This window comes from Pelodiscus sinensis, chromosome 5, assembly GCF_052426305.1.
Source record: "Pelodiscus sinensis isolate ZL-2025 chromosome 5, ASM5242630v1, whole genome shotgun sequence".
Taxonomy (NCBI): Eukaryota; Metazoa; Chordata; order Testudines; family Trionychidae; genus Pelodiscus; species Pelodiscus sinensis.
Window position 1 is genome coordinate 112,167,211 of NC_143056.1, and position 13,679 is coordinate 112,180,889.

Sequence of the window (13,679 nt, forward strand, 5' to 3'; positions counted from 1 at the left end):
AGGAAATTACAGCATGAGTTAAGAGATAAAAGAAATGATTTCCTTCTTTTAACTATTATAGAAGCCATACTAATTATTCATTTTTGCAGGGACTCTAAATGAGAAGTTTAATTGCCACAGTGCATTATATAACAAAGCAACTGAAGACATGACACGGTCATTTCCTCTCCCTCTCAAAACTTAGTGGTTGTTTTATTTCAAAAAAGTCATTCCCATCCACTGCGAAGAAAAGCATTTTACAGTGAGGGGAAAAGTCACCGTTTCACTCTATTTACAAGATTATTGAAAAGATTTGTCAGTTTTATTTTCTGATGTTTTACAAACAGAAGATCATTAACCATAAGCACATACTAAAGCTACAGGGAAATGGATAGCATAGCAGAAAGATGAACTACGATAAAACTAAAACTATTCAAAGCAAAAAAGAAATATGTAGCATTGTAAACTTATGAAGCAAATATGATGTAAAAATAAAGCATTCATTTTTTAATTATAAATGGAGATACTACTGTTTCCTCTAAACAATGTCTTCTCTTATGCAAATAAATGTTTTTCAATATCTAGTGCAGGGCTACTCAACTTTGGAAGCCCAAGGAGTAACAATGATACTCACAGCACATGCTGAGGGCCACAACTTAAGTGCGTTTCCATATTTGCAAATATATATGCAAATAGCTTCTTTCACACTGACGGGCATGAATACAAAGATTAAGGCAAGACTACACAGCATGCAGGCCCCATTTAAGTCAGTTCTGCTGATATTAATAAAATACAATATTTACCAGATTTCCACCCATATGACAGCACTTTTAATGAGCAATGACAGTCCAGAAATTTAACTACTAAAACGCATATCAATAGAAGACCATTAAATTGACTTGACAATGTGGAGCATGTTCCCAGTGGAGGCCATGTTCCAAGGATCCCACCTGCGGGCCGCGTGTTGAGCTCCACGTAAACCCAAACCGCACTGCGGGCCGCAAACAAACGGGCCACAGGCCATATATTGAGTAGCCCTGATCTAGTGTTTTTACTGTTGAACATAAATCATAAGCTTTATAACTGGTTGATTGTACCTTAAAGGAATACTTGCGGTTTATGCGATCTTCAGGACCAACGGGAGAGATTACATAACTAGGCAATGGTATGCTCCCCAAAACAGTTTCTTCTCTGCTGTCTATTGAATGAGAAAGAAAAATAAAACATGATTCAGGACATTTTTTCAACAAGTGTAAATAAACATTCCCTAGCATAGTGGTTCTCAGCTAGGTGTGGTCATACCCCTGGGAATACACAGGTCCTCCATAGGGTATATCATCTTATCTAGATCAGTGTTTCTCAACATGGAGGACACCCCATTAGGAAGGGGCAAGCAGGGAAATTGTCCGGGAACTCACAAAGCTAAATTACATGCTTCAGCCCCAACTGGTGGAGCTTGAGCATTGGCTGGTGAGGCGTGGGCTTCAGATTCCTGAAAGGGATCCAGTGCTTATTATATGAAGTAACGCTACCGGAATTCTTCAAGTCAATTAAATGTTTTCCCTTATTTTTGTTTAGCCAGAAGAATAAACTTTGAGAACAAAGCTCCTGATCCTTTAATGACCAAAGGACAGAAACATGGGAAAGTGGAAAAAGAAGGCCAACAAAGTGACAATGAATTAAAGAGAGACAAGGCAAAGAGATAGTCCTTCTTCAGCTTTCACTTAAAACTGACTGAGGCAACAAGAGCCTAATGATAAGCAGCACTTTCTCCACTAAGGCACCAGAGACTCTCCCCTGGATCCATTCATAGTAAGCTCCATGCACAGGGATTGGTAACCCACACTGTCCTGTTTCATCTTCCTTCCTGCCTTTTTACTCACTCATGCGTGCAATGTTCTCAGATCAACATATAATAAACATATAATAAATGCATGAACATTCTTAGAATTTAAGGCCAGAGTAAGCGATTATGATAACCTAAGACGTGGAATTTCACCAAGTGATTTCTATATCTGACCAAATAATTACTACAGTTAATGAACATAAAACTGTTTCTCACCTTCGTAACTGTTGTTCTTCGAGATGTGTTGCTCATGTCCATTCTGCGTAGGTGTGTGCACACCACGTGCACAGATTGTCAGAGAGTTTTCCCTTAGCAGTATCCATAGGGCCAGCAGGGAAGCCCCCAGGAGTGGTGCCGCTATATCAGTGCATATATACCCCTCCTGGTCCTCCACTCCCTCAGTTCCTTCTTGCCAGAACCCTCAGACAGGGGAGGCAGATGGGATGTGGAACGGACATGAGCAACCATCTTGAAGAACAACAGTTACAAAGGTGAGTAACTGTTTTTTCTTCTTCGAGTGCTTGCTTATATCCATTCCTCTTAAGTGACTCCAAAGCCAACCCCAAGGAGGCAGGGTCGGAGCCTACAGAGAGACAGACTGCACAACAGCCCTGCCAACTGCTGCATCCTCCCTGGTGTGCTGCACTATGGCATAGTAGTTCACAAAGGTGTGCACTGATGACCAGGTGACTGCCCTCTACAATAGGCACCAAAGCTACAAAGGCGGTGAACTCCCTGACTCTGAGGATCACCTTGGTGATGAGGGGCAACAGGGGGAAGGCGTACATGAGACCCTGGGCCAGAGGACCATGAGCACATCCCCCAGTGACCCCAGCCTGTGGTTGAAAAGAGAGCAAAAGCAGTGGCACTTCCTGTTGCCCTGAGTTACAAACAGGTCCAGGTGGAGAAACCCCCACATGCAAAAGATGTACATACACACATACGCCCTGAGGGACCATTCGTGCCCCTTGAAGGACCTGCAGAGGTGATCCACCAACGCATTCTGGGCCCCAGATAAGCGGCCACGGGGTGAATGTTGTAAGTGACACAGAACTCCCACAGGAGGGCTTCCTGGCACAGGGGATAAGAAAGAGTGAGCACCACCCTGTCTGTTTATATAAAACATCACTGTGGTGTTATCCTTCAATATTGAAATGCACCTGTTTTGGAAGGAAAACACCACATGCAAGACGAATAGCCCACAGATCCCTGACATTGATGTGGAAAGAGAGGTCCATGGGAGACCACATACCTTGAGTCTGTAGCTTTCCAAGGTGGGTTCCCAAGCCCGTGTCGGAGGCATCCGTCACCAACTCTATGGTTGGGGAAGTGCTGTGGAACAGCACCCTCTAGCACACCACCTCCTCACACAGCCATTAGTTGAGGGACTTCAGCATGTCAATGGGAACTGTCACCACTATATCAACTGGCTGGAACACTGAGTTGTGGACTTGTGCAAGCCAGAGATGGAGCAGCTGAAGCTTGAGCCCGGTGAGATGCACCACATAGGTATATGCTGCCATGAACCCCATCAGCCTCATGCAACACCATGCTGTGGTGGTGGGGAATGACTGGAGCCTCAGAATGGCCTCCTTTATAGCCAGAAAGAGGGCTTCAGACAGGGAGGCCTTGGCCAGCATTGCATCTAGACAGGTCCCCAAAAATTCTATCCTTTGGGAGGGAGTCAGAGTGGACTTGGCTTCATTTAAGATGAGGCCCAGCCTGAGAAAGATGAAAGATATGTGTTCGAGAACCTGGGAAGGGGAGGAGACCTTTATGAGCCAGTCTCCAGGTACGAATAAACCTGGACCCTTCTTTTCCACAGGAAGGTAGCAACAACCTCCACACATTTTGTGAACACCCTTAGGGACATAGAAAGGCCAAAGGCGAGGGCCATAAACTGATAATGATCCCAGTCCACTCGAATTGTAGGAAGCGCCTGTAAGAAGGCAAAACAGAAATACGAAAATAGGGGTCTTTGAGATATTGAAAATAGGGGTCTGTGGCCAGAGACCGGATGGTCGAGGCCAATGTTACCATCTTGAACTTTGACTTTACTAAAAGGCGTCGAGGCCCCTCAAATGCAGGATGGGGTGAAACCTGCCCTTGGCCTTTGGGCCCAAGAACTAAAGGGAGTGGAACCCCCTACCTCTGAGGTCTAACGGAACCTCCTCCACAGCCCCCAGATTGAGAAACTGTTGCACCTCCAACCTTAGGAGATGCTTGTGAGAGAGGTCTCTGAAGAGAGACATGGAAGAAGGGGGGAGGGCAGGAGCAGAATAGGATGTAGTATCCACTTCACACCATGTCTAGGACCAAGCAGTCCATCGTGATATGCAACCAGGCACGGTGGAAAGGGGATAAATGGTTGGAAAGGACTGCTGACCTGTGGCTGGTATGCTGTCCCCACTCAAACCTTCAAAGGCCTGAGCCTTTGTTTGAGGGGCCCGCCCCTGATCGGACAAGAAGTGAGACTGCTGCCTGCCATTCCTGTTGTTGTTACAGCCCCTGTGTATCAAGAAGTCCAGGCTTGTTCCCCTGCTGGAACGGATGGGAGGGGACACTAGGGAGGGAACATCTCTGTGGGGTTGGGGTGTGAATACTGAGGGACTTGATACTAGAGCTACTCTCTTTCAGCCCATGGAGGCTGGTGTCAGTGTATGCAGAGAACAGGCCTGTCCCCTTGAATGGCAGGTCCTGAATGGTGTTCTGGACCACTGGTAGGATGCCAGACTCCTGAAGCCTGGTGCCCTTTCACAAGTCCAGGCCAGTTGCCACGGTATGGGCCACAGCTTCTGCGGCATCCAAGGCGGCCTAGAGTGCTGCCCAAGACACAACTTTGCCCTCCTCCAACAGAGCCTTGTACACCAACCTGGAGCCCTGGGGCAGCTGCTCCCTAAATTTTTCCATTGCTGCCCAAGAGTTGAAGGTGTACCAGCTCAAGAGCACCTGTTGGTTGGCAATCCTGAGCAGGAACCCCCCCAAAGGCATAGGTCTTTCGACCCAAGAGGTCTGACCTCTTGGCCTCCATATTCTTGGGAGTAGGTACAGGTTGACCCTGGCATTTGCATTGGTTGGCGGCCTGCACTACAATCAAACCTGGCAGTGGGTGAGAAAACAGGTGCTCCTGCCCTGCTTGCAGGACTAAGTATCATCGCTCAGCCCTCTCATATGTGGCCAGTATAGAGACAAGCGTCTGCCAGAGGGTCTTTGTGATTTTATCCACAGTCTTATTCAAGGGTAGGGCCACATGACATGGGGCGTCCAAGTTTAGGAGTCTACCGTCGGGTCAGACTCCTCTGATGCCCACTCGAGTTGCACCCCCAAACTCTGTGCCAGCCTCTTGAGAAGGTCCTGGTGGGCCCGAAAATCCATTGTTGGCATTGATGGGAAGGCCAGCCCCAGGGCCTTGTCTGGGGAGGAAGATGATTGGGGCAGAAGCATGGCTGAGGCTGGCACCCGAGGCCCCGAACACGAGGAGCCCTCAATGGATGGGGCACTCCCCTGCACCTGATGGTAGGCCCCTAGGGTACAGAATGGCCACTGTTCTGGTTGTTGCCACTGCTGCGGCCAGGTCTGCTGCACCAATTGTCCTAAAGCACTGCAATGGCGCAAGCAGTGCCAAGAGGTGGAACAGTGCCGGAATCTGGAGGGGTGCCGAGAACAGGAGCCAAAGCCTGGGACCACGTCAACTCTGTGTCGGAGTCTGAGAAGTATTCAGACTCCAACCACAGCGGTTCCGAAGATGGGCCCTGCGACTGTTGCCGGAAAACATAGCAGACCATTTTCGTCAGCTTGCCCCTATGACAGATAGATGGCGGAGGCATCAGATGCTCTGGTGCTGGGGTTGTGCTGCTGGTGGTTCTGGAGGACGAGCTCTGTTTCAACTCCTGAGAGCGCATTACCACTTGTGCCATGGCCACAGCCAGTGCCAGAACCAGCGTTGATGTGTGTGCCAGTTCCGGTGCCAACGACTCGGTGCAAGCATGGGGCCGATCATGGTGCACTGAGAGTGGTGAGGGCAGGCTCAAGGTCAGTTTTATAAATTTGCATACCACCTCAAAAGTGTCCAGTGTGGAAGGCCGACTGATGAGCAACAGCACCTCCTCTTGGCTCTGCTCCCTGGCCGCACCCGACTGGCCTGCACGGGCCCAGGAGAAGCAGACGTTAAGGCCAGCGTATCAGGAAGCGCTGACTGGGGGGCTGTCATGATCATGGGCATTAGCCAGCAGCCTGGAAACTAAGGGGTTAACCTTACCTAAGTCAGGTAGAGTTGGCCAACAGGAATGTAGGTAGGAATTTCAAACTGGGACAAAAGAATTTTGGGGTTTTCCCTCTTTTATCAACAGAAACACTAACTAATAAGATAAACAACGATTCAATAACAGACTAACAGGGAAAGCATCTTGAAGAAACAATGGGACTCAACTAGATGCTAACTAACTGTGAATACTGCTGGGACCATGACTGCAAGCAAGACAAGAGCTCCAACAACCATCATGGGAAGTAAGAAGAAACTGGGGGGGTGGCGGACCAGCAGGGATATAGATGCACTGCTATAGTGGTGCCACTCCAGGGAGCTCTCCTGCCGGCCCGACAGGTACCACTAAGGAAATAATCTCTGACAATTTGTGCACACGGCACACACACGCCTAAGTGGACATGAGCAAGCACTCAATAAAGAATCATCATTATTGGCACTACATAAAGGAACAATAGCCTTAAATGTGAATAAATAATACTTTGCACGTCTATAAAGCTTTCCAAATATTTTAAAGCACTTTACAAACAATGTACTTAAACATCCATGTGAGTTAGAAAAATAAAATTCCTATTCAATTCAGAAATAAAATTAGGCAAAGAGAAGATATGTGACTTACCAAAGACCATATAGAAAACCTCGTGGTTTAAAATGGTACCGAATGTCAAGAATTATGGTTTTTAATCCAAACTTTGCCACTGATTGTGTAGCTTTCGCCAATGTCACAATCTCAGCTGTCGAAATATTTTACCTTCCTATATCACGAGGGTGTTATATTTATTAATGCTAGAAATGAACTTTGAGCATGTAAAATGCTATAACATAGAAAGCATCATCATTTATCTTCTATGCCACTACTCGAAAAGCACAGCTCTGGACTACCTGAGTCTTAACCATAGCTTTACTCCAGTAAGTGTGACAAACCAATGCAAGCAAACAAATGGTAATTTTGCTTTCTAGTGAGTGTTTGAAATGTTAAACAATTGTTTGAGGAGAATGAAGTGGCAAAAAAGTCTAACAGTTTCTCGAGTTCTAAAGAGAAGTTCTGAAGAACAAATTACATTTTAAAAGTTTGATGAAAACTCTCACTGCCACTACATTGTCTACTCACCTTTGTAGTAAAACAAACAATAATCAGACAGCACAAACCATCGTCTTTTCCATAATCTCATTCCAGAACTATCCTGCAAAAGCAAGGAATTTAATATAATTTCTTTCAGTTCAAATAAAAGCTCATATCGTGTCTGTTTTATCATCTAATTCCCTGCATGCTTGAGCAATATTTTTATACTCCTCCCTAGTCATCTGTTCAAATTTCCACTTCTTGTAAGCTTCCTTTTTGTGATTAAGCTCATTGAAGATTTCTTGGTTAAGCAAAGCTGGTTGCTTTCCATATTTGCTAATTATTTCTGTGCATTGGGATGATTTGTTCCTGCGTCCTCAATAAGGCTTCTTTAAAGTAGAGCCAGCTCTCCTGGACTCCTTTGCCCCTCATAGTAACCTCCCATCTAGCTTTACATATTTGGAGCACTAGGGAAGTAGGAGCATTGGGTTCATTTTCCTGAAGTAGAGATTCGTATTTCAGAAGCTTGGGAAATGCCAAACTCATTTCCTACATTCTGCCCACAATCTATGAGGATATTCCGTGGAAATACCTATACATACCCTGTACACAATTATTAAAAAACTCTTATAAAAATTCTAAGGCCACAAAATCAACTGAGTTCTAATTCTGACTTCTAGAGTGCAGCTTCGATGGAGTCAAAAGCAGAGGATATATCTTTCTGAGCAGGGGAGGAAGATTTTGACTGAGAATGGAAGAGTCAATATTCCAGAATTCCCTGCCCTTCCCTTAACAGTCGGTGGGCTATTTCTTCATTTTACCCCCACACTTCCTTTTTCTCCAAAGGATGAGGGAGAATGGAGTGTCACACACTGCATCTGGACTATAGGGTCTGTCCCACCCACTGCTGCTGCCCCTTGGTCCAGAAGACTAGCTCCCCTGTGGGCTGATACAGTTTATTGCCTAGATAGATAAGCCAACATGAACTCTAACTGATAGGTCTCTGGTGATGCTGGGGGCTAGGCTGATCAGTACTTTACGATCTGGAAGGAAATTCTTTCATATAGCAAAATGCTGTGTGGTTCTGGGACATTTAAGTTACAACTGCGGCAACTCTGACATATTCCAGTGTGATTAGTAGATTAAAAAGGGTCTGTCTGAAGTCCCTGTAACCTAAAGTGAGCTGCTCAGGCAAAAGTCCTGGAGCTTGTGGCTCCCTTTATTTCATCTCTCCTACCTCTCCAGTGGAGGATGGAAGAAAGTTGAGACTGGCTTTGAGTCAGAATCCACTGGCTCTCCTTCATAATGTCTATGGAAAGCTTAAGGACCTGACTTTCATAAGTGCTGAGGCCAAGCAACTCTGTACTGAATTCAATGGAAACTTCAGGTGTTCCACAAAACTTAAATTAAGGCTCTTCAATTCTTTTTTCCTTTTATCTAAAAAGCTCTCATAATTATCTGATACATTCTGTTGCACATTCCACAATACGAAGAAAAAAATAAATCTCTCACACACCTGTTTGTGCAACCAACCTCTCACAACAACAGGAACATTAGGGTTCCTCTTGATAGACTGGTCCCTCTTTCCAAAGCTGTGAACTTTATTGCCAGATTTTAAAACCTGAAAAGAAGCACATTAAAATAGGACTAAACATACCGTACTAGAGTTACATCAGTCAGACTACATAGCTGAAGCATCATTTCATATTACGTTACAAGACAATGAAACAGTTCTAGCTCTCTTCAAAGGCACACGACTATTGGAATTAGTATTTCATTAATACAGAAGTTGAGGAAATCAGCTTCCTATTATCATCAACATATCAGTAACAGAATGCTGGTCCAAATCCATCTGAATCACAACAATGCTGGTGCCCAAGTTTTCCAACATAAAAACTATACAAGTTTTGCTGTGCTTAGAGAAGCACAGAGCTCTTTGTGTATCTATCTTAATTGAGTGTACCATGGCACAGAGTGAGCTACAACATGTACACTGAGCTTGTATGTGAGGACTAGGGATGTAATCTAATATATAAAGGAGAATGTTTGTATGTTTGTGTTCTAATAACTTGGACACTGTAAGACCTACCACAACCAAACTTTCTATGGGATACAACCTTCTGGAGGAAAGGTTAAGGTACTTTTGGACTCGATCGGGCCCAATCTCAACCTGTAAAAATAAAAAATAACCTGCCGTGCTGCGCTGCAGGGACAGCCCCACCCACCCTAAGTCACATGCCCGCCACCTGTGGCCCCCAGTGCCATTTGGGACTCGTCCCACCCCCACGCGCACAATGGCTCAGGCACCCGCCTTGCCCCCCGCAGCTACAATTACCAGGTAGTCTAAAAAAGAAAAAAAAACGGACACACTTGATTAGGAGTGGGGAGGGGGGGGAGTGGAACCAGACAGGAGGCGAGCAGGGCTGCCCAGGAGAAAGGGGGAGGGGCCGGGAAGCAGAGCTGGTAGGGGCAAGGGGACAGCGGGGCTGGCCGGGGGAGATCCGGGGACGGATGGCTGGAGGGAAGCAAAGTTGGTCTGGGGGGAGGGGTCAGGGCCAGCGGGGCTGGTCAAGGGAGATGGGGGGGCGCCAGTGGGAAGCAGAGCTGGTTGGGGGAGATCGGGGTGAGGGGCGGCCGATGGGAGTGGGGCTGGCTGGGGGAGATCGGGAGGAGGAGAACTGGCCAGCAGGAAGTAGGGCTGGCGGCGGGGGTGGGGAGGGAAGCAAATCGGCTGGCAGGGAGCAGGACCGAGCAACGCCGTGTAACTCCAGCTAGTAATGTAATAATGTAGTTGATTAACTGATTAACCAATAAGCAAAAGCTTGTCAGTTAATGCTATAGACTACATGCAAATTTTTTAGCAGGCTGGCCAGCAGCCCAGCTCTGTCCTGGCTTGCGCTGGGTCTAGGACCTACCCCTCTGCGGCTCTATACTTAAAGTGTATTAGGAGCCAGGCGGGCAGGGAGCCCGGCTCAGTTCCAGCTTGCGCCAGGTCCGGGAGCCTAGACCCCATCCTGGACAGGGGCACTTCTGCCGCAGGGGGCGACAGGCAGCTGGACCGCAAGAGCAGCTGGTTTTTAAACAGGCTCCCCTAGTGGACCAGCTTGTGCCTGGCACCCCGCACTGCTGCCTCTGATAATAGAGGCAGCAGTGCAGAGTGGTAGGAGGTTCCTCAAGAGTGGGGCCAGAGTGCACTGGCTGCCAGATCCACCCCCAGGGAACTACAGAATAGTTGAGTAACTGATAAGAATTCATGCGGTTAATTGACTAGTCAATTAATCAATACTTAACAGCACTAGAGAGCACTTGCGTTGTTTACTGTTTTGCTTACTCTCAGATAAGGTTATTTGACAAATATGAACATATTGTACTTTGTTTCAGGAAACAAAACAGTAGGAAAGAGATAGCACTCCTGAGGAAGAAACCAGACAGAGAGGCAAAGATCAGGAAAACCATCTATGGGGGTCTTTGTCTGCTGACTCAGAGAAAAAGGTTTGAGGAGGGATCAGCTGGAGGAATAGCTAAAAAAAAAAAGCAAGGAAAGACTATCCCCCACAAATAAGGCATCGTGAAGCTTTGAGGAGAGGATCTGCACTGTTCTGTCTGGATCCCAGATCACTTTGCAGTTGTGATTGTCTCAGGAAGCTGCGGAGTCTCTGATCCCCTTGCAGTCACAGCTGGGCTTTCACATGAAAGAGCTTCTTAGGTTTCCCCTGTCTTCTCTTTACACCTCATAATCTTCCTCTTTCTTGAGGAGAAAGACCTGCTGCAGGGTCTTCCTTTGTGTGTACAACTTGGGCATTTCCAGACCTTGCAGAAGACAGCCATATTGAACCTACAGCTTTCCAATGCCTCTCATAATGCTGGAGATGCATCTGCACCTATGTATGTAGGTGGAAATTCTCAGAGCTTCCAAGACCTGCATTTTCTCCTTTGTTCAAATGTCTCTCCTCCACTGACAAGGTACTAACTGCACCACCTGCTGCCAACAACTCTGGTTGGGAGCCAACAGATCTCTTATGTGCAGGAAAGGATATCCCCAATATGTCTCAATGCACTCCAGGCAGGCAGGCACTATATTCAAGCATCTGGACTAGCATAGAATTCGGGTACGTCTACACTTGCTCCTTAGTTCGAACTAGGGATGCAAATGTAGGCGACCAAAATTGCTAATGAAGTGGGGATTTAAATATCCTGTGCTTCATTAGCATGATCTCGCCGGCATGATACTCCACTCAACAGCTGTTTCAAAAGTGAAAGTGCGCGCCGGGACGCGTTATTTCGTACCAAACCCCTTGCTTTGGAGTAACCAAATGAGGAGTAACATTAGTTCAAACCAAGGAGTTTGGTTTGAATTAACGCGTCCCGGCGTGCATGTTCACAATAAGGAACTCAAATATAAAATTTCAGATCTATTAACAGTGGCACGTAATCTATGACTTAAATTAGCTTCTGTACCAGATGACTGGTGGGGTAGCTAATGTGACACCAATTTTTTAAAAAAGGCTTTAGAGGTGATCCCAGCAATTACAGGAGAGTAAGACTAACTTTAGAATCAGGCAACTTAGTTGAAACTGTAGTAAAGAATAGAATGATCAGAGAAGTAGATGAAAATGATATGTTGGGGGAAAGAGTCAACACAACTTTTGTAAAGGGAAATCAAGCCTCACCAATCTAGTTCAATTCCTTGAGGGGGTTCAAACAAATATATGGACCAAGATGATCCGTGGATATTGTGTTCCTAGACCTTCAGAAAGCCTTTGATAAAGTCCATCACCAAAGGCTCTTAAGCAAAGTAGTCAGTCATAGAATAAAAAGAAAGGTCCTCTTCTGGATTAGTAACTGGTTAAAAGATAGGAAAGGAAACAAAGGATAGGAATAAATGGTCAATTTTCATAGTGGAGAGAGGTAAATAGCAGGTCTCCCAAGGATTTACACTGGGGCAAGTGATGTTCAACATATTGGAGTGAGGAGGCAAGATTTGCTGACAATACAAAATTATTCAAGATCATTAAGTTCAAAGCTGATTGGTAACTGTCACATTGGGAATCTCACAAAACCGGATGACTGGGCAACAAAACAGCAAGCGAAATGTTGACAAACGCAAAGTAATGCACACTGGAAAACATAATCCCAACTATACAAACAAAACAGCGGGATTTAAATTAGCAGTTACCGATCAAGAAAGATCTTGGAGCCACTGTGGAAATAATATTTTCTAAAAATATCTGCTCAATGTGCAGTGGCAGGCAATATTGCTCACAATGTTAAGAACCATTAGGAAAGGGATAGATAAGACAGAAAATATAATGCCACTATATAAATCCATGTTATGCCTTATACCTGTGCAGTTCTCATCAGCCCATCTCAGAAAAGATATAGAGAAGGGCAGAAAAACTATGAGAAGTAGGAACTGTTTCTATCTGAGGTGAGATTAAAAAGACAAATTGTATGGCACAGAAAAGTGACTAAGTGGGGATATGACAGAGATCTATATCATCATGAACGGCGTGGAGAAAGTGAATAATGAACTGCTATTTAACCCTTCACATAACACATGAATCAGGGATCACTCAATGAAATTAGTAGGCAACAAGTTACGTTTGACAGGTTATGTTGCATGTGTCTGCAAACATAAGGAAATACTTCTTCATGCAACACACAATCAACCTAAGGAATTAATTGCCAGGAAATGTTGTGAAGTCCAAAAATATATCTGGATTTAAAATAAAAATGAAATAAGTTCCTGGAGGACAGGTTCATCAATGTCTATTAGCTGAGATAGGTAGGGATGCAACCCAATTCCCTAAACCCAGGGGTGGGCAATAATTTTTGTAGGGGGGCCATTTCAGAAATTTCTGAAGTGGTTGCAGAAGGGGTAGGGTCCCGGGTAAAAGGGGCAGAGCCAGGAGACTTCCCCCGTCCACCAACCCTGATTGGCCTGGGGGTGCATTGCCTAAAAGGAACACAGCTGGCCGTTCCCTCTGGTGCCTTGTACCCCTGGCAGGGGAAGACTTCGCGTGCTCCCCCATCCCCAGGTCTCAACTAGCCTGGGGGCACGGGAGTAGCAGGGTAACTGCGGGCCAGGAGCTCTTTCAATTGCTGCTATTTAAAGGGATCCATCTGTAGCCAGACAGACCAACCCTCCATATCATCCATCTTATTTGCCTCTCTGAAGCATACAGGGCAGAGAAGGAGCAGTAAAATCAGCATAGTCTATGCTGGCTCATCTGACCCTGAGAAGCTGAAAACATAGATATGTGGAGAGAGAGCGATTAAGTCAATAAGCTGGCCTTGAGGCTGCGAGAACTGCCCCAGCTGGCACCCATGATGATTCGAACACACACACAGTCCCTGGGAGAGGAATTTCCCACTGAGAAAAGAATCCCCAGTAATTCCAATTTAGTTATCTCTCTTACAAGTGTAAATTAAGTTCACAACTCCCTTGTAAGAACTGGTCTCACAAAAGACAGACCAGCCCCATTTGGCATGACAGATAAGAAAGAGAAATAAGTGACCCAAAATGGGTA

General features: G+C 45.8%; 1 protein-coding gene across 9 annotated transcripts in view; it reads right to left on the bottom strand.

Annotated features, from left to right (window-relative positions):
• PLEKHA7 (pleckstrin homology domain containing A7) overlaps positions 1–13,679 on the bottom strand; it is a 291,638-nt gene that overhangs the window by 102,214 nt on the left and 175,745 nt on the right. For all 9 annotated transcript variants that reach the window (XM_089778656.1, XM_075928055.2, XM_089778651.1 and 6 more), the window contains 3 exons: positions 8,666–8,770; positions 7,198–7,270; positions 1,077–1,177 (listed from right to left, as the gene is read on the bottom strand). In XM_089778656.1, coding sequence (XP_089634782.1) covers positions 1,077–1,177; positions 7,198–7,270; positions 8,666–8,770 — 279 coding nt within the window. The remainder of the gene's footprint in view (positions 1–1,076; positions 1,178–7,197; positions 7,271–8,665; positions 8,771–13,679) is intronic.